We start from the raw sequence: 26,792 nt of genomic DNA on the forward strand, positions 1-26,792 counted from the left end.
TAAATACACAATACACAATAAATAATATAATACTTTAAATATCTAGTGGTAGTGTCTGTTCTTATTAGACACATTTCACTGTGTGTTGTACTTGTATGACTATGCATGTGACAAATAAAGAATCTTGAATCTATATATATATACAGTGTTGGGGAGTAACGGAATACATGTACCGCCGTGATGTATTTAAAATACAAAATATGAGTAACTGTATTCCGTTACAGTTACCGTTTAAAAAGGTGGTATTCAGAATACAGTTACTTTGTTGAAATAAATGGATTACACGGCGGTATTTTCCTGTTTCATATTGTCGCGGGTCAGGACTGTTTGGGTTTGTTTGACAGCTATGTTCTGTTGTTCCAGGCGGCAGCGTTACGGTTGCCATGGTTACAGGATGACGCTCTCTCTCTGTGTGTGTTTCCTGGGTGAGAGAGCGCCTTTTTGTTGTTGTTGTTGTGCTAAGCTAGAATGCTAAGGCAGAATGCTCTAAAGAATGTAGCATCATGGGCAGTGTAGTCCGTGCTGCAGGGAGAATGGACTGCCATACACGTTATGTGTCTGTGAGCGAGGGAGGGAGAAAAAGGAGAGTGGAAAAGTAGGAGCTGTCATCCAGCAGAAACCACTGCAGCCAAGAAGAGTGCCTGACGAGCCCAGTTGTAAGTAAGCTATTAAGACTCGACCGTACGCTGTGTTCGTGTTTTCCTCCGAAACAATAAGTCCCGTTGTAGCAGCCTTTCAACGTCTCTCTTTGTCTCTCGCTAGCAAAGTTGACCCAGACAACAAAGTAAAGCTAGTTTTCAGCTACGAGCCCAACACGGAACCGTATTAGCCAGAGGTCCCTTTACTACGGTTCGGAGCCGCGGACCTTCAGTAACAGTAATAAATCACAGCAATAGTACATTCATGTAGTTGTAAAAAGCATGATAATATATTAAGTAATCCAAAGTATTCAGAATACGTTACTCTCATTGAGTAACGTAACGGAATACGTTACAGAATACATTTTGGGGCATGTATTCTGTAATCTGTAATGGAATACATTTTAAAAGTAACCTTCCCAACACTGATAATATTCCACCTTCCACTTTGTAAAAAAAAAAATTACTTTCTATTAAAAATATCTTATATATCTTCTCTTTATAGTTTTCGTACATGCTGAACTGAATAAACAAAGAAATAAGTGGTGGAATGAAGAGAAAATATTAATACATAAATAAGTAAGTGGTACGGTGTTATTTATGCATTCATATATTTGTTTATATAAATTTTTACTCTTTAACCTAATTTCGTTCATATTCATTTTCCTATCTATTTATTTTTCATACTGCAGTCTACACGCACTGAAAAGAATACAGAAGTATACCGTTTATGCATGTATTTATTTGTCGTCCTTCTTTCCCCTCTGCTTGTTTCCGCGGTTATTTTTCTGTGTTTTTCTCACTGATGGGGCGCAGCTTTGATTTGATCCAGTTTATCCCACGTGATGAGAATTTTCTGCCTTTGTTCTGTTTACACTCACAGAGAAATGAATCATCTTTGTTGTGCACATTCTCCCTCAGCGCCATCTGCGCGGCGTTGACAGCACGCTTTGATGGGTATTTCCATTGTCCAATGGAAGTCGCGGCTCGTGTCGGCGCGGACCCAATGGGCGGGGCGATGTTGTAGGTGGGCGGGGACAGCAGAGAGGACGGATCTGTCAGCGCTGAACTCGGTCAGTCGTCGCTGTATCCGCCGAGCAGCACTGAGGGGCTTCATGTGTGGTTATGACTGAGGATAATGGAGAAAAATGGAAACAGCACGGACTGAGATCACTCACAGAGATTTGGACTGGACGTAGATGCTCCGCGGCCTTTTGATTCCGCTACAGATGTGGGAATTTTCTGGATTACAGTGAAGTTACTGGAATCTTTGTCATCTCGGTCTGAAGAAAGCCATCCAGACGGCCTGAAATCACTCAGACTCCCGCTGAAGCCCAGCCGCGGTTAGCTGCCTGTTACAAAGCAATATCGTTGTTTTATTCTGTAGAAAGTTATTCAATAAGCTAAACCTGTGCATGGCTAAAATTAGCGCTTCGGTGTCGTTATATGATTACTGTTTTAGCAGTCTGGGATAGCAGCAGCAGGGATAATAGCTAAGCTAGCTAGCGGGGCTGGAGCTAGCCTGTTGTTAGCCGGAAAGCTGCGCTGAAATGACAACAAAAAGACACCCTCCAGGTTTGGGAGTTTGATGTATCACAAAAAAGATCTGCTTTAAAAATAAGCAACAGCTGCTAGACTTAGTTTAAAGTAAGTGCAAACAGTAATCATATTTTCTTGCAACTACAACAATCATTCCACAGCTCCAGTTACACTTTAAATATGTGCTTTAATCTTTAATCTCGCAAAGAAAAGTCTTTTGTTCTTTTTTTAACATAATTTTAAGTTGTCAGTGCCAGTTTTTCCTCCCTCCCAAAACTATTATTGCTCTTATCTTTAACAATGTTTTACTTTCCACAACCACATTTTTGGCAGCCAAACAGGACATTCCTCTGAGACTGTGACCCCCTTTTTCCTATTTTTTTTCTTTGCCTGAAATTAAACTACCTACAGTTTAGAAGACTGTTAACAGGCAAAACAAAGACTCCCAGACCCGCATGCGGGACATTCATGGCATAACAGACTGTGTATCAGGGAATAGCAACGCGTAAGGGTGCTGTTTGGTTTCCCCTTCAGCTTCTTGGAGACTACTCCCTCGACCTCCATGTGAGACAGGATGGGCAGCCAGGGCAGCCCAGTGAAAAGCTACGACTACCTGCTGAAGTTCCTCCTGGTAGGAGACAGCGACGTGGGCAAAGGCGAGATCCTGGACAGCCTGCAGGATGGATCTGCAGAGTCCCCTTATGCTTACAGTAGTGGTGAGTCACTCCCACCTCAGCTGATCGGGCTCCTGCTGGCTCATCACTGAAGTCCTGAACATACAAGCTGCGCACGCCACCACCGCTGCTGCTGTGGAGAGCGTACAATGACACATTCACATACACTGAACTTCACAACACAGCAGTGAGTCAGGCGGTCATAGATGTGTGTGTGCATTGTTGTTGCACATAGTGGATAAACAATGCTTTCTCTGATGTCAGTATAAAAACAGGTTATTATTCAGTGAGCATAGTTCCTCTTCTTATTTCTAAACACCTTCAGCGGCGGCCAACTGTGGGGGGAAAAACAGAGCAGGCCGTGTTTTAGTTTAACAACATCAGCTGTTTTTGAGCTGCTATGGAGGTACAGATGGAGGTCAGAAGATCTCACCTTCAGTGTAGGAGTTCAGTGAGGTGTAACTGAAATAAATGTCTCTCTAATAGATCTCTGATCAACTAACTGCAGCTCCAGCAGTGTGAAACAGACTAAACATGAAAACATTTTTATTACTCATTCATCACCAACTGCATACATGCAAATTCCCGACACAGTGGGAAGCATTTTCAGCTGGAACTTTGCTGCACAGCTTCATCCGATGGCATTAGTAAAATATAAAATGTATTCCTAACTCTCTGTTGCACTTAGAGCATACTGTCAGACGAGTCAGTGGAAACCAGGAGTCTTTAAACAGAAACTCAACTGAACGTAACCTGGGATGAAGTTAAGGTCATGACAGTGGTGCCTGTCATGACCTGTCACCTTTTTCATCCTTGTCACTGCCACAAGGCACACTTTGGTGTCATTTTGGCCGTTCGTGCACCTTTTATGTTTTGTACCCTTCGACGCATGCTTCATGTGGTGAAGACAGGCATGTTTACAAGTGTGGGTTTTTTTGCCGTGACTTTAATCATATTTAATAACAGAAGCACGGATCATACAGAGGTGGATGTTGCAATAGACAAGACTTTTTTGGTGGAAACTGTGATTTCTTTGCTCCTGGTTTCAACTTCTTCTACGTATAGCAGCAGTGATGTCAACGCTTTGTCTGAGTGGCAATACCTGTCATTCAAGAGAATAGTGCAGCTAGAGCAGGGCGATATGGCCAAAAATATTTATCACGATATATATTTGAAAATTTGTGATAACGATATAACTGATGATATAATTGATGCGAGACAAAATACAACTCCACAACTTTACTAGCACAAAAAAACCCATCCATTTATTTTCACTTAAGCAAGCAGCTGTTTTTTATGTGCATTAAAGTTATATAAAAATTTAACAGTGCAAATGCAAATTCCTTGCTGAACGTTTAACCAAAAGGCATTTCCAGTAGAAATGGGCTGACATATCCTGAGCATAACCATGTATAATATCCACTGAAGTTAAAAAGAGGTGCTTTGCAACATTAAACTGCAGTGTGCCAAATAAAAAAGTCAAATACTTATTTTTCGGACCATAAGGTGCACGGGATTATAAGGCACATTAAGCAAAACAAAGCAGTCAGATAAATCAAACTTTATTCAACTCATTCTTCTTGCTTCCTCCACTTCTGTACCATTGATTCATTAATGCTGTATTCTATCACAGCTGCTCTATTCCCATGTTGTTGCAGTATATTAATGACTAACCTGGTATTGTGGATGGATGATCTCAGTTGTTCTCCTGACTGAAGTTTGGTCCGTTTACAGCATCCTGCCATGCGATTGCATTTGTCTCTAACCATCAGGAACCCTCACGTTAACTTTTATCGAGTGGAAAAAAGTTAGAGTTCATCCTCCAGCTTCACTGTTTATGTTAAGCTAACACAGCTGTGTAGCTAGCGATCACGTAGCACATCATTATATACCAGCTAGCCCAACTTCAGTAACCCTACAAACGTCACTGCTGTTTAGTTTTCCGTCTTCTTTATGTTGGAAGTGACAGCAGAGCTGTACGTTTGAATTTTTTCAGAAATCTCTCAGTCAGAACATGCTATATCATGCTTAGGTAACTAGCGAGCTAACTTCTGCTAAATTCTAACTCTATTAAATGTAATAAATTCTGTTTTCATGGATGCCTGGATGTTAAACTTCATAGTTACACCTGGTAAAGCAGCAACGCTGATCATTTTATTACAGATGAAAGAATTTAGACAGTTTTTAACTCTCAGTGATGCTGCAGTGTTCGTTTGACTTTGGGACCATCATCAGACGGTGACCGTGCGTGTGCCTGGCTGTTATTTGTAGCCACGCAGACTTTCCTTTGAGATTTACATTAAAATTCACCAACTATTCACATGAACCAACCGGTGGTCTTTAAGAAGTATAACGGGAAGGAGCGCTCAGCTGTCGGGTCTCCAGCTGTCCGTCTGTAATCAAGGTATTATACTTTTTGTGGACATGGTCAGCTGAAGGCTGAGTAGTCATTCCTGTTATCCTTCTTTGAAGAGCGCCACCTGGGGCGTATGCATAGTTGGTGCACTGATCCAATTTATTCTGTTTCCGATACAATGCCAGTGCCTTTGCTTCAGTATCTGCAGACACCAATTCAATACCAGGGTACATTCAAGAAGCTGGTATTTCACAGTCAGAAGAAGAAGAAAATGGGAGTCATGTTTTTGTCATTAGAGTCAACTTGATGTTTATTAATGAAATAAATGATAACAAGTAAAGTGAAAAATGCACTCATCTCAGTGTGAGAGTATCCCTGTTGTTATTTTTGGCCTCATTAGTTTCACTGCTCTCAGTCTCACTGCGAGTGCACCTCCTCGCACACAGAGTGGAGCAGATGGAGACTGGAGGAGTAAACTAGTATGAATCCAGCTGACGACAGTGTGTTCTGTTAATATAGGTGCTATAAAAGCTTTAAACCACCTTTAAAAACAGACAAAGTGCCAAACTTTTACATTTAAAAAATCACGACCATCTAAATGCTTTAAAGCTTCAGATGGAAACGAACATTAATTATGACTAATTACCCGGTGAGAATGCGTCTCCGGCACTGTGTCAGTCTGTTAGTCCAGCTTCAACTTTTCATTTACCTTCCAGTTCTTTGTTCCTCGCGCTAAACCCGCCGTCACTTTAGAAGATAAGGAGGAAGAGAATCAGCCGGCCTGCAAGCAGCAGCGGTGATGCTGTCAAGTGAACCAGTCCATCATAATAACAACACAATGGAGGGCTGAGCTTGGTCGAGTCCTTTGGGGATATTTCATTGTTGTGCACTGAAATAAGAAAGGTTTAAGAGCCTCATTTGTCTAACTGATGCACTGAGATGTCTTTTCAATTAGCTTTTTTTAATTGTCTTCTCTGCTAAAGCCTGCTGTTATCAGATGGCTGCCATGAAGCATATCTCAGATCAGGGGAAATTATTTGAAATCCTCTTAGAAATTATTAATGCACAGCAGCTGTGCCGCTAACTAGAACTAACGTCAGCCATGTTTTGGTTCTTTTTATTGCCTCAAAGTGAAATAATTTTAAAATGTCGTTAATTACCCGACACGGCTCGAGCCTGCAAAGCAGACTCTCTGAGACCGTGTTCCAGCAGTCTGATCATCAGGTTAACTCGTCTAGCTGCGACCGTGCTTTTGAGGCTCCTAAACGCTGGAACAGCCTCCTCCTTCTGGCTGGTCGGCTTAAACGCAGTTCTTCCAGCATCACTGGGATATAGTTCAAAGAAATTAGACTAATGACATCCAGCAAGGATGGAAGTCATTTTGATGAATAAAAAGATTTACTTCATTTATCCCCAGATGTTTGGAAATTCCCAGATCTGGTTTTAATGTGCTCGTCACTGTTGTGACCTTCTGTCTTCTGCTTTGTTTGAACTAGAATAAGTTTAAAAAAAAAGGTTAAAGCCTAATTCCTTATTATTCCTTGTTATCATTCAGTTCATAAGGATTGTTTGTAGAGACCCTCAGCATGAACACATGTATAGATTTGTGAACTCCAGTTATCCTCATCAGAGAAGAAGGTTGAGGTATGGATGAAACGGTGGGTTTGTGAAGTGTTCGATCTATAATCGGTTTGATAATGAAAACAGTCACCGTCTTCTCGTGCATCGCAGACGTGTCTTTGTATCTTCTGCGAGGCGTTTGGTACCGTTGATGGATGTCTGATTTGTGATCGATAAAGCACACAAACTCTAATGACAGAGCAGGAAATGTGACAGACCGGTCTATCCAGCTGGCACCCCCAAACCCGACAGCCAGCTAATCACAGCCTGAGGACAGTGTTATCCAATCAAAATCTGTCCTTCTGTCCTGATTTTCCCTGCTGAAATATTCAGGGTCCTCGCAGGCACTCTAGCCTGCCTTTGCCAGAGGGATGGAAATCAATAGCAGCGCTTCCGTCGGCACAAACATCCCCATCGAAGCTGCGATCCGCTCTGCACTCCATATTTAATGAAGCTCTTTGAATTCTTTTGATCTTCCTCTCATCAAATGTGGCTGCTTCCTCTTTTACAGACTGTTTAGGAGCTGGCCTTACAGCAGGGCAGCACCAAACATTTCATTTATCATCTGATCGGCTAGCAACAGTCCTGAGTGGATTTGTTGTTTTTGTTTTTTAATGCAAAAACTGCTTCCTTCTCTAAGAAGTTGGTCCAAAACCTCAAAGCTGTTTCCTCTCTGATGGTATTCATCATGACCGAATGATTAGTCATCAATCGGGGAAGTAATCAGTAGATGCATCAGTAATGAAATTGAAGCCTGTTAACATCATCATTAGAAGAACCTCTGAGTCACTGATGGCTTTGTGATGAGAAACAGTGTTATGATATATACCAGGGTAGGCGTCTGTTTTTCAGTCCGTGCTGCTGGCGTGGTGGTCCTCCGTGTTAATTAGTTCCTAGTCCTGTAATAGGACGGGCATCGACTGCAGCTGGCGAGGGCAGTTCTGATCTGTAAGATGGAGAGAATCTCCAACTAGCAGGTGGAGAACTGGTTTATGTGCTGCTACACCGAGCTCACACTGAGCCAGCAGAGCAGACTCCACCAGCTTCAGTCCACAGTGGACTTGGAGTTTGTCTGATTTTTTTTTTTTTTTATGCTCACTGTTGTTGTTTCTGGGACACTTCTGTTTTTCAAACTGGCTGAAAGTGAAGGGATCAAGTCGAGGAGAGGACCCCCGTCACAGCCAGGGTTTTATCACCTACAGCTGTTGCAGTGAAACATTTAATTTGGCTTAGAGAGGCTGAAGTGTACCCATCTCCAAACACACACACGAACTGAGGGAGGGTCTCCGTGATGCTGCTGAGTGCCAACAGGCAGCTTCGTCCTGTGGCACGATTCCTCAGATGCTGGCTGGAGGGAACGGGTCCCTGCTGGGAGATGCAGTATTTATGATCACTCTCTGATGGTGTAAAAAGGAAGAACTTTATATTTAAGAAAAATATTTAGAGAAATATTTAAGAAAAATTGTGTATGTTTCTGTTCTGTGTCCTGTGTACTGTTTGTCTGTATATGTGTCTTTTTGCTGCTGTTACAACCAAATTTCCCCTTGTGGGACAATTAAAGGATTATTCTATTCTATTCTATTCTAACTTCTCATCTAAAAAAATACAAAAAAGGTTCAGGTGAAAGCAGCTGATGAACTGCACAGCTGGTCCATCAGTGTTTTTCCTGCAGTATGGTCAGTGCTGGTAATGTGATATGTCTGCAGGCGGTTTTATAAATGACAGATGGAAGTGCGCATTAAACTGAAATATGATGCATCAAACTGCATTTTCATTGTGTTGGACTTGTGAATGAGACAGAAGCAGTCTCTGCAGCATGTTGGCTTGTGTTTAGCTTCTGGTGGAAAGAGTTGAACTGCGCAGCGCTTTTAGATGAGGCGCTCTAATTTGCGACCATGTCAAAGCCTCTTCGACGCGGTCTAAGCAAAAGCTGAAAGCCTGAAGCTTCACACGTCTCTCCCACAAAGTGAGTCCGTTCCCAGAATAGAAGCAGTTTTCAGCTGAGACATTAGAGAAGCTATTGATTATCTGGGATGTCCTAAGTGCGCCCTGGATATGAGGGGAAAGGAAGCGCTCGCTACGAAGCCCTGCACTCGCTCCGATTCAATTAGGCCAGCCTGAGCTCAGCACTTAAGCTCGGCAGCAGCTTGATGTTGCCAGGAAAATTGGAAGATCTTAGTAATGTGGTCCTGCTAACCGCCGGAGGCTGACACAGTCACATTTGATAGAGCTATTGTCTCTTTCATTAGTGTTAATAATGGCTGTGGATTGAAGATTCGCTGAGCTTCGACTTAAAGGGCAGCGAGGAAAAGTGAAACTGTGGGAATGTAATGCAGGACTTTTTACATGTTTCTGTGGTACAGTGAAGAACATTCATGAGAATTTCATGAGTTTCAAAGAGTTTTACTGAGAAACAAAGAGTCTGTATTTACAGTGTTCACCCTTCTTATCAGAGCTCCAGGCTGATCCGTTTGTGTGCTTCTGTTTTTTAATAGCTGAACATACCAAACACAAATAACTTCTTCCAGGAGCAGTTTGGTGGCAGTCTCTGTTTTTCAGCATAATGAAGTGAGAACTTTCATTATCAAATAAACCTTATAGATCCACAGTCAGGAAACATCCCTGATCTTAATCCAGTCCAGAGTCTGTGGTCAGTCTTTAGTCAGGATTAATTTAAACTGTGAATCATGCAAAGCTGGTCTAATTAGACTCCAGGATAAAAACACAAAAACCATTTAGTGACACAAGAACCTGTTGAGCGAAAAGATAGACATCTTATCAGAGGTGAGAAACGGATTATTCAGTGGCTCACCTGTGTGGCTCACCTGTGAGGCCTCAGGTGGTAGCAGGCTCAGTGCAAACCTCAGGAACATGTCCAGACGTGGCGCGGTGGGGTGGCAGGTGTAGCGGTCTGACAGGTTTGTCAGAGCAGAGCTGAACAACAAGGACAGAACAGAACGAGCTGTTAGCTGCGTGTGGCGCCACGCCACAGTCCGCCTCCATCACGATGGCTAAACGGTAAACACGGCGTGTAAAGGCTCGTTACAGGTCACACGCGAAGGTTTGTCACGGCATTTTGTGATGGATGGATGAAGGTGTAATGGCTAAAACGTAAACTCACCTGAAGGATCAGGTGAAGCTTTCAGTCTCAACGTTAATGGTTTTAATGACTTTTTTGATCCTCTTAGCAGCACAGCAAAGCGTTAAACTGCCACCTGATTATATTACTATTATAATGACTTATTTAGGAGTTGATATTATCTGTTATGCAACTGACACCATATGAAATACACTGTTTAGATATACAATCAGAGCAATGAAAGAGCGGCGTTGTGTTTGTTATCATTCCTAAACACGTGGTTGGGACATTTTTAAAGAACGTCACGGTCGTCTGTGTCGTGTTTCAAGTGTTCATGGTGATGATGAGTCACTTCCTCCAGCCTCTCTCTGACTATTGTACTTGATTGATTTTTATCATTTTCTGTGCTTCTATCTCCCTAATGCCCATCTCTCGCTCTCTTCTTGTCCAGGTATCGACTACAAAACCACCACTATTCTCCTGGACGGCAGGAGAGTGAAGCTGGAGCTGTGGTAAGGACACGGTTTTATTTTTGTATTTTTTCTTGCATCCACTCTAAAATCCTGCAGTATGTGTCTGTGGCCTGAAGCCAGAGTTTGGTCACATTAAAGCAGAAATGGGGCATGCCTTTGGTTTAGTGAGGAATGGGAAAAGTTTTTATTGATAGCAGTTTTTTTTTTTTTCTTCCCTTCCTAATTCTGTTTTCTGTGTTTGGAAAAACAGCAGGCACACACAGTTTTATTATCTCTAAGTCTGAACACAGAGTTGGAGGGAATAAAGAGAAGAAGTAAGGCATGCATGTGCTCAGTTACTTCTGTTTATGTAGCACGTTTAAAAGCAACAGGAGATGAGCCAAAGTGAGGGGAGCAAAGGCAGATTAACATTTAAGGGAAACACGTGAATTTAAAAACCACATAAAGATGAACAAATAGAAGAAGAATATATTAAACTGATTAAGTTTAAACTGGAGTAAAAACAGACTTTAATGATGGGTCTGAAAGTAAAGACTCTAAACTTACAACAGCAGGCAACGCTGAGCCCAGTCTGAGGGACGAGGCCAAACATCATCTGTACAAACTGTGAGTCATCTGTGGCACTCCACACCATGCAAAGCATCACACGCTGTGTGGCTAGCATCATCACGCCTGTACAGAGAGTGGGTCAGTAATAAGTGGACTGGATTACAGCCTCTGTGTCAAAGTACTGCAGAACCGTCTTCTACCTCGCTTTGTTTACAACAGCACAGAAACTAGCAGACCACAGAGAACGGGTGAATACGTGCTAACGTGAAGCTGCACAATCAAACCAAAGCCAATGAATAGCTAGCAGCCTCCAGGAGAGAGGCAGTTCAGGAGGAAACCAGCTCGTATCAACTCCCATACAAGTGAAGTCATTTCCTTAGAAGGAGGAAGTAAACAGCACCTCCACCTGCCAGTAGATAGTCCAGTAGATGTTTCTGAAGATAAAGAGGAATCTCACTGCAATGAAGACAGCCTTTACTGGCATTACAGTCAGATTTGTTTCCCACACTGAGTTTTTTCTTATCATCTTCCGTGTCTCAGCCCTTCTGTCACGTGCCCATACTTTCAGCTCACAGCTTTCATAACGGCCATGATTTTAAAGCTGCAAGGTGCACGTGCATGGTCTCTTTGCACGCTGTCATGTCGGTGAAGTAATCCTGTATCTGTGGAGTCGCAGCAGATTCACGTATTTGTCTGTGAAGACACTGCAGTGCTAGGCGAGGCCTGTTTGGTGGAAGTAGGCCAAGGAATTCGACTCCTGAGGGGGGAACCAACACCTCGTCTTCTGTGTAAAGAAAGAAGTTTGAAGGCAGCTGCGTGATGCAGGATCTTCTTTATTTTGCTGCCTCAGTCTCGCCTCCTCTCCTCGCTGTTTTACAGTGTCAATATCACCCTCTTCCTCTCGCTCACGCTCTTTTTTTTTTTTTTTTTCTTCCTTCATCCTCGGCTTCCTTTTTGTTTCTGTGTGGTGACTCGGGCTCCTCTGAGTCTCTGGTTTGGAAAACAGCAGATACTGAAAACTTCTGGGATTGTTATTACCATCAAATCCACGATAAGACCAAAAGGACAACATGAAATTGTTTCACCTAACAAGAATCAGAGTTTGTTATTCTGAGCCACGAGGCTCCATGTTGTCCATTGTTTACATGTCCCCTCATTAGTTTACTGTGACTCGAGCCCACATACGCCGTCCTGGTGCCACGAATGCTCACCGGAGCACCAGACGTGGATTAATCTGCTGCTGAAAATAGTCCCCAACAAGCACAGGGACTATTTTCATTGGGAAAACCATCAGCATGCAGCTGTTATATAAACATTTGGGACTTTTTAAAAGCACTTCAGTAAGGATGCGGTTCGTGAAGTTGGAGGTGTGCAGGCGTAAAGAAGCCAGAAAATGTTTGTCTTTTCTGGTACGCTGCACAACAGATGATCCTCGCAGACGACAGCGCGTATAGATGGACTGATGCTGCTTGGAAAAGCGGAGCAGCTGGTTTTTAAACCTGAAAAAAGATTTTATTCTCATTCCGTGTGTCAATCCGGTTTGCATAAATCTGTCCCTCATGAGTTCTCTGGTCTGTACAGCTCTCTGTGAGACTGCAGGCTGAGCTCACGTCTGACCTGCAAAGTATCTGAATAAATAAGTTACTGTGTTGGAGAATAAACCAGTCAGAACTATAAAGTGATTCTGATTTTGAGCCAAACCCACAGCCTGCACTGATTATATGTAATTTAAACTGCCTTGAGACTATTGTTATCTTGTGCCCACAGCTCAGACGTCCTTATATTTACCATATTTTAAGTCTGTGTGCATGCAGTTGTAGGAATGTGCAGTCCTGCTGCTGCTCGCTGTAGTAGGAACTACCTCACGGACACTTTTCACACAGTGGTGGGTTGGAAATGCAATGCTTGAGATACAGTGAACTTCACAGGTTTAGATGCAAACAAAGACCCAGTCTGACCACAAACTGTGTCTAAACACTGAAGCCCCCACCATCATCGTCGTTACCATCTTGCTGTCTTTTATTTATATATTGAACCCATGTTTAGATGACAGGGAGCCGTAAATGCACTGATAGTTTTATTATGCTTTTCTACTGTTACTGCTTCTGCACTACAAGCCACGTTCAAGAGCTCACACACACCTTAATGCAGCACTTTCTTCCCTGCTTTTAAGAGCCTGTTCTGTGTCACTCACACTTCAAATCGGTGCATCAGGAGCAATTTAGGATTGATCATCTTGCCCGGGGACGCGTCTGTATGAGGACTGAGAGAGCTGGAGGTCGAATCTGACCTTCCTGCCGGCATTGGCTTGTTGAGCAGTCTGTTAGCACAGTACAGCCATGTTATTTGTTAGATAATGAGTATAGTTTAACCAGGTGGATTCATCCCCAGTTTAGTTGTTATTGAAGCATTAAATTTGCTTCTGATTTCCAGCTGAAGTTTGGGAGCTGTTTTATAATGCGTCCCTATGGAAGTTTTGTTGGGCACGCTCTCCATTCTGGGGCGGTATTTGTGTCACAACAGTAACCCCTTTCTAACATCAGGTGAAAGAGGAGAAAAATGCCGGTGCGTCGATGTATAACTCGTGCTTGTGGAGGGGAAGGGTCTGGGCGTGAAACAATGGGAAAGACATTTTTTCCCCCAGAGTAATCTGCAGGCAGAGAACTTGGAGTGGATGTCATCACTCTGGAATGCAGAGTGAAGGGAAAACTCAAATCTTCTCAAAACTTAAAGTGCAATTGTGAAAAAGCCTTGAGAGATATCCAAACACCCGTTCCCTCAGAGCTCTGTGACCCATTTAAACTTTGGTGCTCTCAGAAGTATTTTACCAGGAAACCATCAAGGTAGGCGGGACCTTTCACTCTTTAAGATGGTTTCAAAATCACTTCAGTGGTGGGAAAAAGTGCAGTCATTTACTCATTTTATAAAAAATACTTAAAGCGACTCACTACCAAAGACCAAAGCACTCTTATCTCTGATCAAGTTGCACATTTTGATATAAATTTGTGGCATTTGCGACAGATCATGGAGGGTTTGGGTCAGAGCGCGAGCAGGCTGAAAGTGTTGTAGATAGATGGATGAAGGGGATTGAGTTGCATGTTTTTGCCTCAGTTTGGAGGACCGCTGCTGGCTCTGCTGAATCTGAAACCCCCAAAAAGAAGTCGGCTCAGATTTCCGTCCTGTTGGCTGAAGCCTGCTGCTTTCGTGCTGGTTACCCCGAAAGCAGAAGAAGGATTTATCTGCTTGCAGGTGCACAGACCTGAGTGTTTAATGTGCTGCCTTTCCTCAGGGACACCTCGGGACAGGGGAGGTTCTGCACCATCTTTCGCTCGTACTCCCGCGGAGCTCAGGTGAGGAGCAAACAGCTGCATTCATTTAAATGCTGCTGGAGTTTGCACGCTGACATCGTTTGTCTCTCTTCAGGGGATCCTGCTGGTGTATGACATCACCAACAGGTGGTCCTTCGACGGCATCGACAGGTGGATCAGAGAGATCGATGAGGTGAGTCTTTGAGAGTTTGGCTTTGTTTCTAATGAATCCAGTCTGACCACGTGACCCACACCTGAATTATTCTCTGCATTAGCATAAAGATCCAGAGTTTGCACACACTTTGAGCCTGGTTTCTTTTCTACATCATGTCCTGCTGTGTTTAAAAATATTATTTAGTTTTAATTTATGCTCTTACTTTGATTTCAGATGTAAACAGGTGAGTTATAAAAACATTCTCCCCCTGTACTGTTGTTATGAAGGAGAAATTATCTGTAGAGACCAAAACCGTTTCTGTGTCAGGCTGTAAACATGTTTGTTTCTGTCGGGAGTCTCTGGGGACTGACTAACTGCTGGAGCCTCTGCTGGACGTTAGAGGAACTGCAGCTTTTCTTGGACTCTAGAAACGAGTCCTTTATAGAGATTCCTATAAACAAGCCGTAACACAAACCAGTGAACATCAGAGGAAAAAGGATAAAAAATAATATATGAACATCTAAACATATATTCAGGCAAATCTGGTGCAATATTTGTTGCAGAAAATTGGTGATCAAATATTTGAATGTAATCAGTTTACAGCCAGCAAACTGTCATCAGTTTTCATCTGTTTATGTTTCGCCTTCCAGAGATTCTTGAGTCAATTATCTCGTTTTTATTTCTGTCCTTAAAAGTGTTCAATTCTGTGGAGGTGGAGCAGGAAAGGCCAAACGGGAACACACATTCCAAAGGCCAAAAATACCAACACACACACACACACACACAGACAAAGAGGACATCCTCTTTGTTTCCAAGTCACCAGGAAGGACACACACATACAAAGGCTGTATTAAGTAACTCACTGCTTACTCATATATGTTTTCTTAGCGTCGAAGTTTAAGTGTAAGATTAAACCAATCTAAGATAATCCCTGCAAGATGAGTGAAAGATAAAATATAATGCTGCAGGAAAAAAAGAGGAAAGAAAAAACTGTAACACAGCAAAGTGTGCAGGGATGATGATGCAGGAGGTCCCTAATGATAGACGTTCAGCTTTAAAAAGAAGTTTAAAATATTCAGATTTTCTGAAAGTCTGCAGTGCGTCTAATGCAAGTCCTGAAATCCCCAAATCTCAACTCTGGAGAGGGAAAAGTTGGTGTGATGCCTACAGCTACCAGAGTAGTGAAAATAAAATTGTAGACCAATCAGCTCCTGTGCTGTGTGGATTTGCAACTTCTAGATATGAAAAACAAAAACAAGCTTCTGTTCTGGTTCAGTCAGTCAGCATTTCCTGTTTGAAGCTTTAAATACTTCTATACATAAATCAGTACATATTAAAGACAGTAAATACTTTTAACAGTTCATTTGAGTGCCGTTTGAGTCTTATTTGCACCAAAAAGCACCGGGTCTAATGAAATGGCACGGCCTTCAACTTTTGGCCATGACCACATTCTTAAGAACTGCACAACAGGTGCTGCCACATAATTAAACAGTCTAAACATGTTTTTTCTTAATCCTCTGCTGTGCTTTTGTCTCCTTATAACAGTATTGTCATTTCATCTCATTTTTCCTTTTTTAAAAACTGATCTCAGATTAGAGGTAATAATAACTCACATTTTTGCTGTCCTTCTTCTCCTGTTGATTAATGAGAACCATTCTGGTCAAATAACCGCATCTATGAAATTTAAATCCTGCTGCTGTGTGACTGCTGTGAGGATTTACTAAATTGCACACATCATGATTTGCACAGCCAGCAGAAAATCTGTGAATTACATTCAGCAGCGAGACGAAACACCATCAGCCTGTGAGGATGAATCTGATGCATCTGTCACTAAATGTGGTTAAAGAGCGGAGAAAAGTCCCAGAAGGTTTCAATTTGATTGTATTTGCAACGATAGGGCAAAATTAGATAATCTCACAATGGTAAAGAGTCCTTCTAAAAATCCCTGGTTCCAGATGGTTATCACTCCTGAGTCAGTTTGATTGTAAAATTTTCAAGCATAATGTTTTGAGCTGTCCAGCTAACAAACAGAGAAACTGAACCAATCACCACCTTCTTCTTCTTTTTCTCTAGTAGTATTCTTTATTTTAACAGGTCAGTTTTGAGATCTAATTTTAAGGGACACCGACACTTAAGAAAAGGATGTGCAAAAGGGGAAAGACAAATACATGTTCCAGTGAAATCAAAGTGTTGCTTCATAGTGTTTTTGTTGCTCACTTATAGGTTTGCAAAGTATTTAAATCCAGTTTTCAGTGTGAGTAGAACGTCCAACTAATGTTAGAAGTGTCCTGTGACCAGACAGTGTTATTATATTTAAATGCAACAGGGGCTCAGATGTAAGATGAAGTAGAGTCTTATAAATAAACATCATGCTGTGCTGCTAAGCAGGACCATCTGGCTTCTTCATATACAGTACAGTAATAATATCACCATCACAGAGAAATTTGTAGGTTGCAAATTTATCGTGCCGGATCATTGGAAGAGCCAGTGGCATATGAGATGGTGTTTCTAATAGTGGAAAACACCCAAAGATGATGGCGACAGGATGTGCCAAACATGAATATAAACATCATCGCCACAATCAAGTCCAGATAAATTTTAGATTGTGGAATGATCTTACAACCTCAAAAAAGGGAAAAAAGATGTATTTAGCAAAATCCAATTTTAATCTTCAGTTTTCTTGGTAGGTGTTCCATATGAGTCAGTGTGGTATCGACTCTGAGTCCGAGGTCTTTACACTAGTGCTGGGCGATATGGAAAAAATATTTATCACGATATGAATTATTTTATATCATGATAACGATATATATCACGATATATGACCTGACCTGTGGTCATCTGGAAAGTACGCAGTCTGTAAACAGCGAGTGCCGAGGGTGCAGTCTTTGTTTTGAGTTACCGTAAAGTATGTCGCAAATCCGGGTGCACGTACAGCAGCAAACCACGAGACGGAGTTTCTTTGCGAAAAATATCATTTTTTTATACCATATTATTTACTTGCATAAAGTTAAGAGCATGTATAGTGAGAAGACAACACTAATATATTTGCCACAGGCTATTTAACCCTTTAAGACCTACCATAGAACCAAGTCCGCCAGAGCTTATCTTTATGTTTTTACATGCTGTAGTGCCATTTGTGGGAGTATTTCAAGTTTCCATATATCAATACAACCGTTATAGCCCAAATTTTAATAATATGTATGCATTAATCCCATAGTAACTACATAAATTGCAAAAACTTGTAGTGCAATAAACTACAAAAAAATTGAAAATCATTTTTTGTTTTTTACATATATTTCTAGTTAAAAAAAAATTTAAGAGGTGTATCCCTCAAAACTGTAAATACAAAAGTTTCCAACCACGAGAAATTTATTTTGAGTGTCTTCATAGTTTTATTTTTGAGATACACTAATTTTTATATACTACAGGAAAAATGAAAATAAATATTATAATGCATCAAAATAAACTATTTCCAACAGTGTAATTTGAGTTCTAAGCATCCCAGAAACGATACAGAAAAGCATAAAGTCAAACATGTCTTTTAAAAACACCAACATAGGCTTATAAGGCCCTTTCGCGAAAATGACGTCACTTCCGGTTTCGGGCAGGTAATGGCGGACGTGCGATAGTTCGCGCTGACGTATATGCCAACGTAGGAAGTCTTATGAACGTCGGCAAAGCCTGTTTCTGGAATATTGTGTTTTTGTTGCTGCAAGTTTGGAATATTGTGTTTTTGTTGCTGCAAGTGCTTCTTATGCAATTTTTGCAAAGTTATATGTGGAAGGAAACCGTGACTTTGGACAAGCTAATGGCATTAGATGTAAGTACAACTCCGGTTTCACATGCAAAAAAAAAATTATTGCACTACCTTACGTGGTTCCAGTTCTACAGGGATTTAAAAATAGTTAGGGAAAACGGAGTGTGCCTGCTCCGACCAGTTGTAAAGGGTTAATTATATATTTCATGTAATAATTTATAAAATTTGGGTTAGTACGATATAAACGATAGAAGACAAATGGCACGATAGACACTTTTCTATCGTCCACACGATATATATCGTCATATCGCCCAGCACTACTTTACACCAATCAAATTTTTACATTTTAATACCATGAAGGGTTTGAGTATAGACCAAATTATGTTTTTTAGTGACCTCACCAATAACATGTGATTAGTTTTATTGTAGTTTAGAACACATTTACATTTGCTGAAATATTTCTTTAATGTATCAGCAGGCTGTAGTTTTGCAGTCATCAGGATAAGGGAAGATCCAGTGGTATATAACGTAGTGTCATCTGCGTAAAAATGTGCATTACAGTTTTTGAGTCAAAGATGTAATAGAGTTTTTAGTAAATAAAAGAGGTCCAAGAATACTTCCCTGTGTAACACCTGTACTAATGATGTCCATCCAGAGTCTGAAATAGTTATAGAAGTTTTATATACGTGAGTGCTTTTAAATAATATGGTAAATAAAAGAGGACCAAGAATAGATCCCTGTGGAACACCTGTACCAATGCCAAAGGTAGATGAGCTCATTGGAGGTTGTCTGAGTGTGAAAAGTCAACAGAAACTCTGAGAAGAAACAGATTAGTGGTGACGGTCACTGCAGTCATGTTTCATTCAGTTGGCAGAACAGATTGGGATGAATTAGAGAGAGGTACGCGCTGCATGCTGACATCCTGTGCCTGTTGAATTAATAACAAACCTCCGTCAGTCACTTTGTGTGGCCATAACATCTCTTATTTACTACATTCCTCTTAACTTGCAAAACCCCTTTTTACTTTCAGGGACTTAAAGTTGCAAAAAGCACCAGTAATCCAATTCAAACATCATCTCACAGCAGTAGGTAACTGTCCTTTTTTTTTTTTTTTTTTCTCCCAGCATGCCCCAGGCGTGCCTCGGATCCTCGTGGGTAACCGTTTACATCTGGCTTTCAAGCGGCAAGTTCCCACCGAGCAGGCGAGGGCGTACGCCGAGAAGAATGGCATGACCTTCTTTGAAGTGAGCCCGCTGTGCAACTTCAATGTCATTGAGTCGTTCACGGAGTTGTCGCGCATCGTCCTCATGAGACACGGCATGGAGAAGTTCTGGAGGCCCAACAGAGGTGGGTGGATGTGGAGCTGGGGGCATCAAAGTGAGGAAAAATGGCTTGTTAAACTGCACTCTGCTGGATTTTCACTACCCCCGAGAGCAAGAGAAAATGAGTCTGTGAAGCACTGTGGAGCCCAGTCAGCAGATGGATGTCATATCGCCACACAAGCTCTCTCAAACTAATTAATTTGAGCTCATTCCTGTCATCGCTCTGTCTCCTTCGTGTGTAATTACAGTATAAAGCAGTGGGAAGTGATGTCCTGCACGTCCTTTGAGACTTTGTAGAGAACAGAGTCGGGCTCAGTGTGCTGAAACTCGCCGCCTCTTTCAGTCTGAGCTTCCTCCTGTGTGTCAGAGAAGCAGCTCGAGCTGTCTGAGCTGTGCTCCTCGAAGCAGCTTCAGATCTCCTGCTTTTCCGATTTTTTTTTCTTTTCTTTATTGACAGCTTTATTCAGAGGAATGTTCTATTCCTGTCAGATTAAAGCAGATGGAATCACATCACTAAGTTTACAGCAGCTCCTGTAACCTCAGCAAACTGCTGCTATGAGGAAGACAGACAAAAGTCACTCAAGTCCTTCACATAGAAATCAGTCCTCAGTTTATTCCAGGCAATAAGAGTCGAAAGAGGTCTAATTTCTTTAGTTTTGTTACAATCTGTTCATAAATTGGTAATAAAAAGCATTTATCTGAAACCTGACATTAACATTTTTCCCTTAACGGATGTTTGACGGTAACCTCGTCCCTGTTCCCTTCCTCTCTGCAGTCTTCAGCCTGCAGGACCTCTGCTGCAGAGCCATCGTGTCCTGCACGCCGGTCCACCTCATCGATAAGCTCCCGCTGCCCGTCGCAATCAAGTCCCACCTCAAGTCCTTCTCCATGGCCAATGGAATGAATGCCGTCATGATGCACGGACGCTCCTACTCGCTGGCCAACCCAGCCGGCGGCTCCAAAGGCAACAGCCTGAAGCGCTCCAAGTCTATCCGTCCGCCGCAGAGCCCGCCGCAGAACTGCACCCGCAGCAACTGTAAGATCTCCTAACAAGCGCCGCTCCCCGGATCGCAGCTTGGGCGTGGGATCAGGAGACAGATGTGCAGGGTGTCGTTAGCTGGAGGAAATCCCTGAACCCGAAGAGCAGGAATGATGGATAAAGGGATGAATGAGCGCTACCTCCCACCTACACGAGGTCATGTTTCAAGTGTTTAATGTTCTTTCCAGGTGAAGGGGGAGGGGTTCGAATGGTGCCTCAGGAAATTTAGAGAGTGACTACAAACGTTTTGATCTTATTTACACTAAAACAAGAGGAAAAGACTCCAGAAACTCCTCCCTGCTGGAGAGGCTACTACATGAACAGAGATCCCTCACCAACGCATATTTAGTTACTCTACATGATGCACGCCGCTCAGTGTCTGTGCATCACCGCAGCCTTCACTTTCACACCTTTCCTGTTTCCTTTTTTCTGTCCACACCTCCGTTATTTTGTGTTCTATGACTGATAAGCTAACCATCAAAACACTAGAAATAATCAGTCGCTTTTTGTCAGCACACGTGTGTTTTAAAGTGATTTTATATTATAAATCCACAGAGGTTTAGAGGCCCCACCCTCCAAAAAACCCCTGGAGGACCCGGCCTGAGCCGAGTCCAGACTTGTTAGTGTGCCTTGAGCCCAAGTGAACAAGCATGCAGCAGATAGATCGCTAAAAGCACGACAGTAACCATGAATTAGAAAATCCACAGAGGTTCAGAGTTTCCTATTTTTAGTTTGCAGTCCCTTCATCTTCTGATCTTCTGATGGACTCCATTTGTCGCTTAAATGCAGCCAAATGTGACGGATTATACTGAGGAATTTATTTTAAACACGCTTTTTATATACATTTTTTTTTTTTTTTAGGAAAATGTGTTTGTTGTTCAATATTTCACATGTGACAGTCAGCCAATCAAATGTACAAACCCAAACTGAACTTTTCAGACGGGGTGGAAATGTGCTTGGGACTATTTTCAGTGGAGGAGTGATCCACATTTGGTGTTCTAGTGTGGTTATGTGTCAGTGGTGCATCTGTTTTCATTTTCACCTGAGAGCTTCAGATTTTTTCCCCACTCCTTCCTCTCATCATGCTTTTCAGATTTCACGCCTCACCTGTCGTGTCACACCTTTCTAACTCAGCAGAGTTTCGTCTGCGCTCACCTGCTGCTTCTCTGACAACGTGCCACCGATGCAGACTCGCCACAAAGCGATGCTCCACCCAAACTCTCTGAATGAGCGTGTTGGTAACGGAGCAGTTAGTGACACTGCTGCAGTCCATTAATCCATGTGTTGGCTTCACTGAAAACATCAACATATGATAACTTCGCTACGTTTAATGAAGCCTTCACATTCTGAATGTCTTCAGAGTTATCGGATCTTGAAGTACATCAGGGTGGATTAAGAGCATTATTATGTGTCTCCTCACACTTGTGCACAAACTGTGATGCTTGGAGTGGGTTTAAAACCGATTAGTTTGCGTTTTTTAACAGAGCTTCAACATCTTTTTAAGCCCTGGAAGTTTCACGTGGATATCTGTTAGCTGTGAGGGATCAAAAAATGCAGAATAACTGCAAATTTGGACCCATTCCTATGTAATTAGAGGGCCTTTAACTCTGAAGATATTCATGTGTGATGGTAAAATTTTGCTTGGCTTCATTAAATAAACTGAAGTTATTGAACATAAAAAATTCAGCTGATTCTGAGAGACCCAGAGACGAGGGACCGAGTGATTTCTTTCATTAAATAATGCTGCTTTTCTGGGGTTTTATTGCATTTTAAACAGATTATTTGTGGTTTTTCGCTCTTTTATGACTCAATCGTCAGCTGAAGCTCTAAATTGAGCACAAAGAACATAAAGCAGTTCATTATATCATTAGCAGAAGTGAAGCAAATATATGGTGTCACCCTAATGGCTGCAGTCAGTGTCACAGTTGATCACTGATTAATAAAACCCAAATCACACTAAAGATGTTCCAGCTGTCATTGAATTTCTCTGATTTTCACTGCAAAAAGTTCAAATCGAATTCACTTAAAGTCACAGAAGACAAAGAAAACCGGCCAATCGTGCAGATTTGAAAACTGCAAACTGTTAATTAGGAGCCAGAAGTAGCACAGAGGAAATATCCACAGTGTTTTTGTGCGCTCAGATCTGAATGCGTGGGCAGAGAGCCTCAGCACGCAGCTTTTCTTTGGCCTAAAATACAGTTTGAAGTTTTCCACGTGCACACGGTTTCCCAACACGGCGCTGAAGTATCGGCGTGCTGTTTCCGATTAAAATGATCATATTTACTGTGATGAAGCGTGGCTCTGTCTGCTGCAGTGAAGCTGAAACGGTCCTGAAGCTCTGCTGCGACATAATTGGCTCACATGTTTCTGCTTTGGTTGCTGATTGGTGATTTTGGTGGACTGGCGATCGCTCGGGCTTCGCTGAGTGTCGCGCCCGCTCTTTGTGTAACATGTTTGGTTTTATTTTCACAGTTTTCAGGAGTTTAACCCGAGCACAGCTGCTGCTCTTCATTGGGTGGCGTGTCATTTTACTCATCCGGTCACATCTTTAACCCACAGAGTCTCCTCAGCTGTTAGCTCACGACAGCTGTGACTCTGCTGTACGTTCAGGCGTCCCGCACGTCTGTCTGCTCGTGTGTTTGCCATACGTTTATTTCAGTTTCAGGCTTTGCCTGAGCTCTCGTGGGGAGAGGCAGCGACGCCCGAGACTTTCTGAAAAGCTGTTCAGATGATGTGACAGTTGAAGTTCTGATGAGGGCAAACAGGAAACCAGTCACACGGCTGGTCAGGCTCGTGTTGAAGTGGAAACTTTCCAGTATTGATAGTAAACAGTGACCCGTGTTTATCGGACCGCTCTGAATGTCACTCGCTGTCTTTCATAACCAACTTCTCTGTAATGCAGATCAACTGTCAGAGCAAAATGTCAGCGAGAGGAACATTTTCACGCTTTAATCGACTCTTTTCACTTTTTGAGACGTCTCACAGACCAGAACATTAATCGGGAGATGTTGAAAATATAAAAAGTCTTTCTCTCAGTGGAAGCATAAATAGTTTCACTTCATTTCAGGATGCTTAACTTCCTTTTTTATGCTGTTTGCAATTTTTATTCTGTGATTTTCATCACATTTCAGAGAAAATTAATAATGTGTTTTAGATAAAATCAGTTTTCCGCCCACTCAGAGTCTCAATCTGAAGATAAAATCTCGCCTTCATTTGCGTCACAACCATAAGCTCCTTTCACGAGTGACAAAAACTACATTAGTTAATAATTTAGACCCAGAAGGAGTCGGAGTTAGAAGACGACCGCGGTGTCAAAATGTAGATAAAAGCAGACGTGTGGCCGCGAATCCCACACGTGACAGTTGGAATAACTTTTTAACTTTGCATGGCGTTATTAAATTAACCATTCAGCAGAAATCAGCTGACTCTGAGGGGGTCAGGGGTCAGGTGGGAGTGAGCTGCAGGTCCTTTCAGAGGACTGAAGCACAGACGTGTGTTCAGGATGTCTGCTGCTGGTTTTCCTGATGTTTGAAATAAAAAAACAGCAGACTGTGCGTTTAACCTCCTAGGACCTGGCGTCCACATATGTGGACATCACATTTTGGGTTATTTAGACCAAAATACTCAATTCTGCTCTACAAGGGCCTGATATCCACTTACGAGGACATTATACTGCTACTGTTCTATCAAAATTTTATACTAATATTCTCATATGTGGCTCTGATTTTTCATAAAAACAAAAATAAGGTAAAAAAAAAAATCTGGTAATTCTTTGTTTTTACATTCATTGGGTCCCAATCAGCCCAAATATCAAAGAGAAATTAAAAATGCATGCCATGGAAGAGTTCGGGTCTTAGGAGGTTAAACGTGAACTCTTGATAATTGAATTAAGCTGCGACCACGAGGATGGAATTAAATGACCGTCCGCCTCGTGTTTGCCGTCTGTGTTCCCGCCCTGTCTGCTCTCCTGTCAGCGCAGCGTCGGCCTCCGTGTGCGAGCGGCCGCTCGTGTAGAAATGAGCCGGAACACGTGAAGTCTTCCGAGTCGCTGCGTTTTAAACTCCTCCGACTGGATCTCCCACGGGAACCAAAGCAGCAGGTCTTCTTCTCTCTCTGCCTCTGATCTGCACCGCCGCCTCTGCACGCTGTCCCATGATTCATAGCTGCTGAATAATAGATGCTCCTTTCATAGATCTCTGAAGAGCTTCATCTCCATCTCTTTCTTCCTCTCTGCTCGCTGCGTGGTTTGTTTCCTCCTCAGTTTCTGCTTCTGCCTTCTTTTCCTTCGCCTTAAAATCCTGCAGATGATCGTTTTTTCTCTGCGCTTCGTTCCAGGTTTTGTGGCGTCTCTTCAGGCGGTCGGTGGGAGCGCCCTCTCCATCCACTCGGTTTTGTTTTGTCTCCTTTCTCACCTTTAATGATGCCCCCCACTGATCCAGAGTCAGATTATTCCTCCACCACACACATTAACTGTAGTTCCAGCAGCACCCTCAGGACCAGCCTAATGTTCTCTAAGAATAGCTAAACCATGAGATTAGTCTTGTTTATGGTGGTTTAATGTTCACTGATCTCAGCACAGTAAACAGCATCTGTGCTCGGTCTCTCACTGAAAGTGTTTTAGTGCAAAGCTTCTAAAAATAGAAGCTCGATCGGGCTGAATGCTGCTCATCTAAAATAACGCACAAGTCGCCTGAAAGGTCAAATAAAGAAGATTCCGAGTTTAAGTTCTCGATAAACTGCAGAGATATGAGTCGCTGATTAAAGGAGAAACATGACGTAGATTTACAGCTGACCCGTTTGGCTCGTTTCCAGCTCCCTCAGAGCAGCTTTGCATGATTCACAGTTCAAAATAACCCTTCTTTATCTGAAACCGAGCCTCTGTGCAGCCCCTCAGCTCATCCTCTGCCTGAAACACAGTAATTTAGCTCCTCCCCGTTTAAACCAGCTTTCTTCTGATTGGCTACCACGTGCAATCAGATGGTCTGAGATACAATATTAGGCATGTCCACTCTCTGTGACATCATTTTACCAACTTTAATGTGAATTAAGACGATTCATTTTAAATGTTTTTGTGTTTTCAGTCCTAAAAATTTTGACATACCCCTCATTTCAAGCAGGATTGTAAACTACACTTAAAGCACTCTGCATGTTTCTGTTATAATGCCAGACTTCTATATTAAACATGTCTGTTGGTTCTAATAAAGAGGCAACGATATGTAGACGTAACCCTGTTAAGCCAAAGTTCAGCCTCTGCTCTGATTAAGGTTTAGAGAAGCCGATTTCTTCATCCAGTCCTTTCTGCAGACAGCACAGCTCACAAATACCCAAAGCTGCCCCTCAGCAGTCGTCCAGACTTTAGCCAGTCAGAAGAAGGTTCAGGAAGGTGGGTGCCTTTAAGCAACGGGAGGAAAGTCAGCTTGTTTGACAGAAAGGCCGGGCAGCGATAAATAAGATCTTTCCTGATCTGTGAGTCATGCGGCGCTGCTCTGATGGAGTCCCAGAAGAAGATAAGATAAGATACCTTTATTAGTCCCACGAGTGGGAAATTTCATGTTAAGGCTGCCGACCTATTGCACGCAATGGAAAATACATGTAAATAATTGGAGGAACTTTTACGTTTGAAGCACAGCTGAATAAAAGGAAATCAGCAGTGATGATCACATGGTTTTTAGTAAATGTGCAGAAACTCTCTCATAGTCACAACAACAGCAGGAAGTGAAGAAAATGTCCTCCTGATGAGGAGCCTGTGAGCGTGGTTCAGCATTTTTCTTTTCTTGCAGTTTTCACACGTATTTTAAACGTTCGTTACGGAAGTTCATGAATGGAAAAAAGCTCTCACACCATCAGGTTTCATCTCTTTGCCAACATTTTTAGGTTTTTAGCTTCTCCCACTCTGAGGCTTTTATTTTCTTGACATCAGCACAACAAACCTCGTGTGTTGTTGTGTTTGTTCATCCAACCACAGTTTTTTATTTGAATAACCACAAAAACGTTCAGAGGATTGTGGGAATGTTTGTAACAACAAGAAGAAAAATGACCAGTAAAACACTACTCCTGTCTTTTTGGCTGAAGCTGCTGAGCGTGTGTGTGTGTGTGTGTGTGTGTGTGTGTGTGTGTGTGTGTGTGTGTGTGTGTGTGTGTGTGTGTGTGTGTGTGTGTGAGTGAGAGAGAGGTAATGATCTTTAAACATCAAGCTGAACATTTTTCTTTCTTGTTTTTAAATTATTGATTGTACAGTTTAAGGCGATGTGTATGAAGATTTTTCACAATAAAAGTATTGAATG

At 42.2% G+C, this 26,792-nt stretch overlaps 1 protein-coding gene across 2 annotated transcripts; it reads left to right on the plus strand.

Moving 5' to 3' along the window:
- Positions 1-590: 590 nt before the first annotated feature.
- On the plus strand, positions 591-26,792 carry rab40c (RAB40c, member RAS oncogene family). Of its 2 annotated transcripts, none has more exons than XM_063472486.1 (7): positions 591-656; positions 2,712-2,893; positions 10,358-10,418; positions 14,218-14,278; positions 14,352-14,429; positions 19,272-19,494; positions 20,245-26,792. In XM_063472486.1, the coding sequence occupies exons 2-7, from the start codon at positions 2,752-2,754 to the stop codon at positions 20,517-20,519; spliced, it is 840 nt and encodes a 279-aa protein (XP_063328556.1). In that variant the 5' UTR covers positions 591-656; positions 2,712-2,751; the 3' UTR covers positions 20,520-26,792. The 2 variants fall into 2 exon arrangements, with proteins under 2 accessions (XP_063328556.1, XP_063328555.1); XM_063472485.1 differs by lacking the exon at positions 591-656 and adding an exon at positions 1,704-1,981.

The sequence above is a fragment of the Pelmatolapia mariae genome, linkage group LG4, assembly GCF_036321145.2.
Source record: "Pelmatolapia mariae isolate MD_Pm_ZW linkage group LG4, Pm_UMD_F_2, whole genome shotgun sequence".
NCBI classification, from domain to species: domain Eukaryota; kingdom Metazoa; phylum Chordata; class Actinopteri; order Cichliformes; family Cichlidae; genus Pelmatolapia; species Pelmatolapia mariae.

Bases quoted from the DNA above. Each gene is read 5' to 3' on its own strand.
- rab40c (XM_063472486.1), top strand. From the start codon at position 2,752: ATGGGCAGCCAGGGCAGCCCAGTGAAAAGCTACGACTACCTGCTGAAG. The intron at 2,894-10,357 runs GTGAGTCACTCC...CTTCTTGTCCAG, and splicing joins CCCTTATGCTTACAGTAGTG to GTATCGACTACAAAACCACC. The intron at 14,279-14,351 runs GTGAGGAGCAAA...GTCTCTCTTCAG, and splicing joins CGTACTCCCGCGGAGCTCAG to GGGATCCTGCTGGTGTATGA.